Below are 10,164 nucleotides of genomic sequence, written 5' to 3' on the forward strand. Positions count from 1 at the left end.
GAATACAGTATTCTTATTTGTGAGACACAGGAGATATAATCATACGAGCGGTACAAACTAGTATATTCGTCGTGAAATATTTATCATTACTTTCAAATGTTACATTTCACTGTAAATAAAATGTGTTCTCTTTTCGCCATCGTTATTTTGTAGTAGCGAACGTCTTTGTTATTTACCTACATCAGTTGAAGGCCCAGTACAAACTATCTAGAAGGCAGTGACATAGGTGAGAAAATGGCAGTCATAAGGGAGACTAGGTTTAATGGAACAGTTCCTACATTATCGTTAAATAGCCCATCGAAGTCTACAGAAGCCGAAGATGTTGACCCAAGGCACGACGAGCTTCACAACATTCAAAGTATGATTCGTCTGACCCGCGAAAATATCGACGCACTCAACGCAAAATTCGCAGGTTTTCAGCATCCTCCGTCAATGTATCTGACAGAGTACCAAGAATTGACCAGCAAACTTTACGAGTTCCAAGCAAAAGAACACGAATTAATCGAACAACTTAGTAATGGACGTGAAAGCCCGCAGGATATAAGTGAACGTAGTGGTTTCAGTAACAATAACAGTGGTTGTGGTGGTGACAGTTCTCCAAAACTAGTACCAAGATCTCCTCTTAAGTCAGTGGTGCGTGCCCATCTACCTAATCAGCAGAGAACAACAGTGCAAGTGAGACCAGGCCAAACTCTTAGGGAAGCATTGGCGAAAGCGTTAAAACTACGTAAGCTCACTCCCGAAATGTGCGTAGTGTACAGAGGTCAAAGTAAGATTTCCATTCCATGGGAGGCAGACATATCCTCATTGGAGGGCGAAGAAATCACTGTTGAAATTCTAGACAGGTTTTCAATTACGACAAGTATATCTCATAATTTTGTAAGGAAAACGTTTTTTTCTCTGGCATTTTGTGAGTGTTGTACACGCTTGCTGTTCCAAGGATTTTACTGCAGGACTTGTGGTTACCGCTTTCATCAGCGATGCGCTACTGGTGTTCCAGCATTGTGTCAACAGGTGCGCATGCAGGACACGTACTACCGCATCTTACTAGCCCAGAATCCTGTGACATCTGCTGGCATTTTGCAGACTTCATCAGATTTTGGTTCTTCGCATGTGTCAACACACTCCCAACGCCAGTCAGTGCCTCGTCGTCACCCTCCAGCATTGGGTGCTCGAGAGAGATCCAGCTCAGCCCCCAACGTTTGTTACAACCTTGTGGGTCATGGTGTGGAAGGTCCATTGCTGGATGAGTTTGCAGGTCGTGTGGCACGGTCGGCAGTGGGTATGCACCAAGGCCTCGGAGGCACCAGTGGACAAGGTGCTACATGCAGTCCTGGTGGCAGTCCAACAAAGCCATCCCACAGCCAGAGTGCGCAGGCTTCACCAACAAATACTCTTCGACCATGGAGACCACGTGCACGTTCTGCCGACGAGAGTGGTAACAAGGTGAGACCTCCACGAGAATCAATAGAGGATTGGGAGATTCCTGCGGACGAGATTCTCATTGGTCCTCGGATTGGTTCGGGTTCCTTTGGAACTGTATACAAGGGACATTGGCATGGTCCAGTTGCTGTGAAGACACTCAATGTGAAAGATCCCACACCTACACAACTACAGGCTTTCAAGAACGAGGTGGCTGTCCTGCGGAAGACTCGACATGTAAACATCCTACTGTTTATGGGTTGTGTGAGCAAGCCACAGCTGGCAATAGTTACCCAGTGGTGTGAAGGTTCCAGTTTGTACAAACATTTACATGTGATAGAAACAAAATTTGAGTTATTGACTCTTATTGAAATTGGGAGGCAAACTGCGCAGGGTATGGACTACCTCCATGCAAAAAACATTATACACAGAGACTTGAAGAGCAACAATATATTCCTTCATGATGATCTCACAGTTAAAATAGGTGATTTTGGACTGGCCACTGTCAAAACAAGGTGGTCTGGATCACAACAGTTCCAACAGCCCTCAGGTTCTATTTTGTGGATGGCACCTGAAGTTATCAGAATGCAAGAAGATAGCCCTTATAGTTTCCAGTCTGATGTCTATGCCTTTGGTATTGTGCTGTATGAACTGTTGGCTGGTCAGTTGCCATACTCTAACATAAATAACAAAGATCAAATTTTGTTCATGGTTGGTAGGGGCTATTTGCGACCTGATCTCAATAACTTGCGATCTGATACTCCTAAAGCACTTCGTAGGCTTACAGAGGACTGTATCAAATTGAACAGGGATGAACGTCCTCTATTTAGACAAATTCTTGCTTCATTAGAAAGTGCTCTTCAGTCATTACCAAAAATACACAGATCAGCATCAGAACCTACCCTGAACCGTACTCAGCTTCAGTCAGATGACTTTTTGTATATGTGTGCCTCTCCTAAGACCCCAATCAATTCTCAATTTGGAGCTTTTCCATTTTCTGTTGGTGGTATCATTTAATTGTCTTTGACTGTAGTAAATTTCTTTTCCTTTTTCCCCTTTACTTTTTTTTTTTTTTTTTTTTTTTACTTTTCTCGATTGCTGTGTAGAACAACATAGCTTTCCATACTAAAATAACGTAAATCATTTGAATATGACTGTGGAATTATTTTTCACAATTGTCTTCAACAGTAGAATGTTCAGAGTAGAATTTAGCAATTGTGCCTGCACAGTACTTGCATATATGCAATCTTCCTCATCTGCCAAAGAATTGTGATAAACGAATAGATCTTTTGAATAATTCCTAAAAAACCAGTGCCATTCTAATCTCTCAGTATTTATGCCAGCAAGTTGGACTTATAAAGCTAGGATTTTTCTTATCAAATACCTAGTATGTAGTAGTGTGCATGAATTCTTTACTCTTCTTCAGTGCTATTTCATTGCTTGCTAGCTACATTTTCTCAAAGCACTAGTTAAGACATTTCTGTATGAATGTATTTAAGGAGGTAAAAATGCAGTATAGCCCATCCAAGGGCAAGTACTTTGAAAAGTTAAATTGCATGCATAATTATATTTATTATTCATAAATAAGACAAAAATTATTTACTGAAAATTAAAATGTGGGTTGAGAAGGGACATCTTAATCTGTTCGGCGGATTGTAGTGTGTTAATAGATGAAATTATGTACTACTATCTTTATTCATAAATCCTTTCCTTCTCTCACTGCTGAACTGAGAGATAAAAATGCAGAAAATGGCATTGAGTCGTAGTAAATATGAAGACTGTTGTTTGTTGGTCATCTGAAGTGCTCCCTCAGGCTCAGAGGTAGTTATAATTGCAGAAAATACCAATAGTGTGTGTGTCACTTGTGTCCATCACACTACTGGGGGCCCATTATCTTCCCACATTTTTAATGATCACATTCTTGAGTTGCATTATTTGATTTATGTGACAATGGTGTAAAATACTGCTACACTGAGAGTTCATAATAGATTAGAGCAGATAGCTGGTCTCTTGTTTGACAGCTTATAAGTGAATGCCAGATACAGGATATGAAATGAAAACAGGACACATTTTTCTCATAACTCTCCCTTTAGGAATTTATATGATGGGATTAATAAAGAGCCAGTGCTATCATTTGCATTGGCAGCATGTGTGTTCCAGCATAGACCTAATGTTCATAATATTATGCTGATTATAAAGAAATATATTTATAAGGAACAAAGGAATTTCACTGTAACTGTATCTATTCTTACACTATTCAGTTCTGCTGAGGAATTTCTCTGTAGTCTGTTGTATATGTGAAAGAGTTATTTATTTATAGTGTAAGTGATATTTGCAGTAAATGTTATGATATAGAATTTATCTTTTTTTCTGTCAAAGCATTCATTTAGCAGGTTCATCCACAAATGAGCCTTCAACTTTTTTTTAATGAACATTTAGGTTGTTTCATTTTCTCATCTGTAAATATCACAGGTTATTGGAGTTTCCTATTACTTGGATAGTGTCTTCTTTTATGATGTCCTGTAATCTTTCTAAACAAGTGCTGAATAATATGGTAAAACACATAAATGGAAACTTTTTCTGCCCTTGACACACTTTGCAACAACAGAAAAGATATGGATTAGCTGAAAGAAAATGTACCATACAGTTGAAAAACATATTCAGTTTAGGCCAAATACACAGAAAACAGAAGGGAAAAGGAGGCTAAGTCACACAGCAAGTGCTAAATTGCACTTATGGTTCCCTCTCACATTTACCAGTTAAGAAAATATATGCCACATTTGAAGACTTAGATGTTTATCTTCTGAACTTAACTCAGTGATGGATTATTCATTTTAAGCAGCCTGGCTCATATTTACCTGCAGTTGTGTTTCATGCTCTTGTATTTCCGTCAGTTGTGCTGAATTTTTGATTGAATGCTAATATTAAATATTCTGGTTGTTTGTAACTATTTCATTATATGAACTTGGATGTTTTCACAGTAGCTTAAAAGACTATGAGCACATTATGAAAAAGTCTTCAATGTGAACTGGATTGACTGACAGTTCCAAATGTCATTTATTTGAGACAGTGTATTGATACTATTTTTGTCTTTCGCAAGATATGTTTGCGTATAGAGGTAATTTTATTTTTTCCATTGTAATTGCTTATCAGTAAAGTTTAGATCCCTGTGTATGATTTTGAGCACTCAGTGTGTAGTAAAATGCAAATGTAGATTGCACCTTCAGCAGGCTCTGAAACTAATGTTACAGGACTGTGTAATGCTTAGATAGCTAATTTATGCAATTGGAAGAGGTTTCATTAATATGTTGAAACACAATGTTGTGTAATGTATAAAGATGGATGTAAAATGCAGATTCTGCTTGAAATCTTTACCGATAAACAGTTAAGAAAACATTTTGGCTTTTTGCTGTCTTAAGGACATACATCTTTTTGTGTTTAGGGATTGGTGTAACAAATACTTCTTGCTTTTCCAAGAACTGTGATATTTGGTTACTTGCGTGTTCCGTATATCATAATTGTGACCTCTTGATACGATGTAGAACAAGCTACGGTAAACTGTCAATGGAAAAATATGGCATTGTATTGACTACTTGCTTGATTGTCATAAGCTATTTGTGTCCTCTCACTGAAAAAGTACAAACCTTTTTCAGCACAAAGATTTCAAGCACCAGCATTGAATCTGATTTTATTCCTGTACTGGGAACGACTGCTTTAGTGGACTCAAAATGTGGAGATCATCAGGTCATTGCTTAAATCACAAAACCTAGTATCTGTTTAGTGGACAGTGACCTGCTACTTATCACATGCCAATGTCTTTGGTACCTGTTTAGTGGATGGTAACCTGCTACTTATCACAGTGTCATTGTCAAGTGTGCAATAGTATTTATAAATGGGTAACACACACATTTTTTGTTACATGTGGCATGACAGCTCTACAGTAAACACATTACAAAGTCTCAGTGGATGAAATAGAAAGAAATTTGCTCCGAGTTTGCTTCAAGAATTGCAGATCACTTGTAAAGCACATTTTAATTATGTTGTCACTCACAAGTCTTTTTTGTCAGTCATCATTGTATTTCCATATAAAGAGGAAGACTTAAGAATTTGATCAGTAACACTGCTTGGTTCATTTATTTGTGAGGAGGATAATTTATTAAATACTGTTCTTATTTGTATATAAATGAGAGATGGAAACTGTGACTCTTCGTTTATAGTTATGTATAATTAAATATGAATAATATCAGTCCAGACATGTGCTTTAAGCTGTGAGCAAAGGCATGTGAGTAAGATTTATTAGCAAAATGCCAAATTTTGTATGTAATGTTACTATAGGATTGCTGGAAATTGTGAAATTGCCTCTTTAAAGTAAAATACCATTCTCTATGCAGCTCACGGCTGATAACCTTCAATAGTAGAGCATGTTGTGTTCATGTTATATAAGTTGCAAATTATTTTGTGTAATGAAGGGAAATTTTTAGGTACAGTTTTAGATGTTCAGTTTATGCACTGTTCCTTTGGTTCTGTATTTGTCTAGGCACAGTAATTTCAATTCTGAAAACTGCATATGGAGTATATCTGTGATGCTTTCAGTAATGCGCATTCAAAACTTTATGTATGTACACTTCTATTCACCATCCTGTTTAAAGTCACTGTTACTGAGTACTTTTGAATCTAAATCGATTATTGTGAGTGTGGCCGAACACACTCTTGTCGCTTCTTCAAGGCTTTAATTTTCAATCATGTTTTGCATTTTGAGAGCCCCAAAGCCAAATATTTCTTAGAACAAATTTATAAATGCAGCTGAAGTGGAAAATATTTCTCTAGATCTAATTTGCCATGTAAGACATTATTGCCCAGGTAAATGTTTCTTACAGCCCTAATCATTGTTTCATTTAATAATAAAATTTCTAATTATTTTAATTCAGAAAACTAACCACTGAACAAATGCTCTACATTTGATAAAGAATTGCACATTTTAATATTTACTGCATATGGTTGGGGTACTACTAAATGAAAACACTTTATATAGTCAGTGAGACTGTATGATACAAGAGTAAATCAGTCTTCTGTTCTGTACTTACAGATTAAATTCTGTTTACCTTATAAGAAAGGGAAATAAAGTTTCCAGGATTTATCAGCTCAGCTTATGGCAAAGTCATCTCCCTGCTGCGTCAGCAAAGGATTTTTTCATTATTTTTGTTTGTTTATTGACGTATGCGTCTGCCTTTCGCACTAGATGAAAGACTCAAGTAAACTTGAAATTGGGGAAATTTTGCTGTTGCAGTTGGTCTCATGTTTGATAGATTAACAATTAGAATTTGCAGAAAGAGCCGAAAGATGATATATCACTCTTTCTGCATTACATTGAGTATAGAAAAAATTAAAACTTCTTTATTTTGTTTTTATCATCCCAAAATCTTGATTAGGCCCACATATTGTGTTTCCATTTTAATCTTGACAGTTTGCTTTACAATCTGTCACCCAGAGGTCCCGATCGTTAATTAACTGACTGAAAGATTGAAAAAATGAGGGGTTTTAATCAGAATCTGTATCCGTATTTTAAATAAAAGTTTCATATATAAATATCTTATGACATTGTGTATTGTTTAAGAGATTAATTTGTAGAGATGCAGAATATGAAGAGAGACTGCAATACACTGGGTGCATCACAGTTTTTCATTTTTTTCTTTACTTTAAAATTTAAACTAAATTTTATAGGTGTTCACTATTTACATTAAAGTTTGATTTGGACTGTGATCATGATAAATGCTCTATAAAGAAGGAAGCATAATATGAAGTAAGACTAGAAAAACAAACCAAAAAGCCAAGAATGAGAGGTACAGCTAGACTTTCAAATGCAGAGTTTGTGGTTAGTACTCAAGGCAAATTGGACGGAAGGTGTGCTGTCATGATTCTACTATCTACTATTGTCTATGATTCTGCTATTGCTGTCTTTCTCTTGGTTACAATAATTTTATTTGGTGTATGACATGAAAAAGAAAGAAATTAATTTATACAGTGAAAGAGTTTACTCTGTTACAAGTCTGCTATTGTTCACGAGCTGCTGCTTTCTAAGTAATGTTATGAATTTATTTCCACAAAAGTTAACTAATGCCAAATTATTGATGTATTTTATTGCCAGAGAGGGTAAACGTGTTTTAGTGGTGTCACATAGCATTTAACTTCAATACAAATAGGAATGTGCAAAATAGAGTTCTCATATCTAGAGAAGTTGATTGTTGCATGAGGCAGTAGTTGAGAAATATTGTTTTGATATACATCTTTCCAAGTATTACCCGCCTCCTTGCACAACCCTTAACTTCGTGTCTCATTCATTCTTTCTTATTCAGAAAAAAAGTGCTGGTAAAAAAGTAGCACTTTCCACTGGAATCTACCACAGAGTGCCATTCTGTACTGTTTTGCTTCTTTTTATCTACAGATGAAGGAACCCAAGCCTCTTGCACACCTAGACACAGTTTTTCCCAGAAATTTGCTAAGAAATTTGTCTCTAACTATCATACAGTTGCATCTGAAAGTATTTCCTTGCAGAGACAATTCAAGAAAAGTCAAGCTTATGATGCACTCAATATAGGCAGCATTTCGATGAGGATGTGGACAGAATGTTGTAATGTTTTTGAAATTACTTAGTATTAAGTGTTTCAGAAATTTTACATGTACAAGAATATAAAAGAAATGCAAGTAATTGTGCAGTGAGTTAATTACTTATTTAATATTAATGTATGCCATTGGCATTCATATTTTCAATAAAGTTTGCTCCCATGAACAGCAGTCTGCTCAGTAGTTACCAAGTTTGTTAAAGAACAACATACACATTAAGTGGTATACTGGCAGTCTGCTGCACAGCACTACCTCAGTTGGTGGAAAGGTGTAGTGGTCTGTCTGCATATCATTATTTATTCACCGTTTGCTTTCTATTGCAAAAACTCCAGTTTCTGTTTCAACTAGGTTGGTCAGCACGTATGCAGACTGAAACCACAAAAATCTTGCTTTACTGTAAAGTATGTAGACATCAGTTGTTCATTCCTATGTATTTAATATGTTATAGAGAGATGTGATGCTTGGCTGTGGCAGTAGTCAGTATAACATGGACAGAATCCGAAAGTATAGTGCGGGAGCAAAATACTGTAGAAAATTTGCATGCTTTTGATTTCTGTTGTGGACAAAACTGTTGGTTTTATTGTATGTCATCAAATTTGTAATAATTTATGGAGTTACTTATTTTCATTAGTCTTTAGAAACAACTTGGAAATGATGTCACAGGAATTAATCATTGTGATTTATCTTGTATTTCAACCCACTTCAACATAAAATATAACTATGATTAATAATAAATATGTTAAAAATGGTGTCCTTTTAAGTATTTCTGTGCAGGAATTATTAATTGTGTACCACTGGTGAATTGGAAAGCTGGTACATGCTTATGTAGAAATATTCAGTAATTTATCTTTTGACGTGATGCTTTACTTGCTGGTGGTATTGTCCTAATTTCTTTGATGGGTAGCATCTATGATTGTTTTATGGCCATGAAAACAGACTGACATGTTAATGAATGTTCAATTTACAAGAAGAAAAAATGTCTTTCATTCCTTCATGCCTAGCGTGTGCTGTGGACATTATTTGTCTATTGATGTAGAAGTGGTGTTGTGATAAAGAACGTTGTATATAGCAGCAGGAATGCTAGTATTATTTTTTGGGTAGGCGAATTCAAATGCAAATACTCTCAAGTTCTGTGACTTTAGTAGTATTTAAGTGGCCCTTGTCACGGTACTCCTGTACTCTCATGTAAAATGTACATAGTGAAATGTAAATAATGTATTTAGTGAAGTGCTGACTTGTGGTAAAATCTCTGTGTGCTGTGAATTTTTTATTGTTAGGAGGATACTAAAGTAATTGAGTAAGTTTATTGACTGTTTGTTGAAGGATAAATTTGCTGCTTTCAATATCTATTTGATGGCTCAGACGACAAATGATGGAACAGCAAGCATAATTACATTTCTGAAAAGCTGTAGCAAATGAGTGGTTAAGTTGGCCGGCCAGCCATGCATTTTGGAAAATGCTAATATAATATCTTTATAATGAACCACAGAAAACTGATTTAAACCAAAATTAAATATTTTCCCAGGTACTAATGCCAAACATACATGTTTCGTGTGATCGATCTTCTGGGTGTGTGGGGATTGAAAAATTGAATAAGAAGCCTTTACAAGGTTAGACTTTGAATTGATCCTTGTGAAGTTTTCAGGTAATAAAGCAGTATTTTGGAAGAGATATCTGGATTCAAGTAATATATTACAGAATTTTGTTTCCTGGAAAACTATTTTGTTGGCTCAGCACTGTAACAGTTATCATTCATTGTGTATTATCAGAAGAATTATTCTTGAGCTTTGTGTTGGAATTCTCTGCTGTTTTTAATGCATCTGTACATTATTTCATGTGCTGCACATCATTTCACTTGTCAGACACCCCATATTCAAATAATATTGTTCCGTGGCTTCAGTTGTAGCTAACAAACACTTTTTGTGATGTGCTAAAGGGTAGTAAAGCACTAAGTGGTGGAATTGGGTTAATGCTTGCAAAAATAAATATGTCTGTGTAACAAAAATCACCAAGGTTGCAAAGAAGAGACAATTTTGGTAATTTGTGGAGGATTAACTCCTTTCTTTGCAGACTTTGGTACCCTGGGCATTTTTACCCACTGTTCCTTCAAACATTTTACTG

The 10,164-nt window shown here is 36.0% G+C and overlaps 1 protein-coding gene across 1 annotated transcript; it reads left to right on the forward strand.

Moving 5' to 3' along the window:
* The first annotated feature begins 234 nt into the window (after positions 1–234).
* LOC126092657 (raf homolog serine/threonine-protein kinase Raf) lies at positions 235–8,253 on the forward strand. Its single transcript, XM_049908382.1, has one exon. The coding sequence runs from the start codon at positions 235–237 to the stop codon at positions 2,437–2,439; it is 2,205 nt and encodes a 734-aa protein (XP_049764339.1). The 3' UTR covers positions 2,440–8,253.
* The last annotated feature ends 1,911 nt before the right edge of the window (positions 8,254–10,164 follow it).

Source organism: Schistocerca cancellata, chromosome 1 (genome assembly GCF_023864275.1).
Source record: "Schistocerca cancellata isolate TAMUIC-IGC-003103 chromosome 1, iqSchCanc2.1, whole genome shotgun sequence".
Classification (NCBI taxonomy): domain Eukaryota; kingdom Metazoa; phylum Arthropoda; class Insecta; order Orthoptera; family Acrididae; genus Schistocerca; species Schistocerca cancellata.

What these genes read in the sequence shown, in the direction of transcription:
- LOC126092657 (XM_049908382.1), top strand. Translation starts at nt 235, where the DNA reads ATGGCAGTCATAAGGGAGACTAGGTTTAATGGAACAGTTCCTACATTA.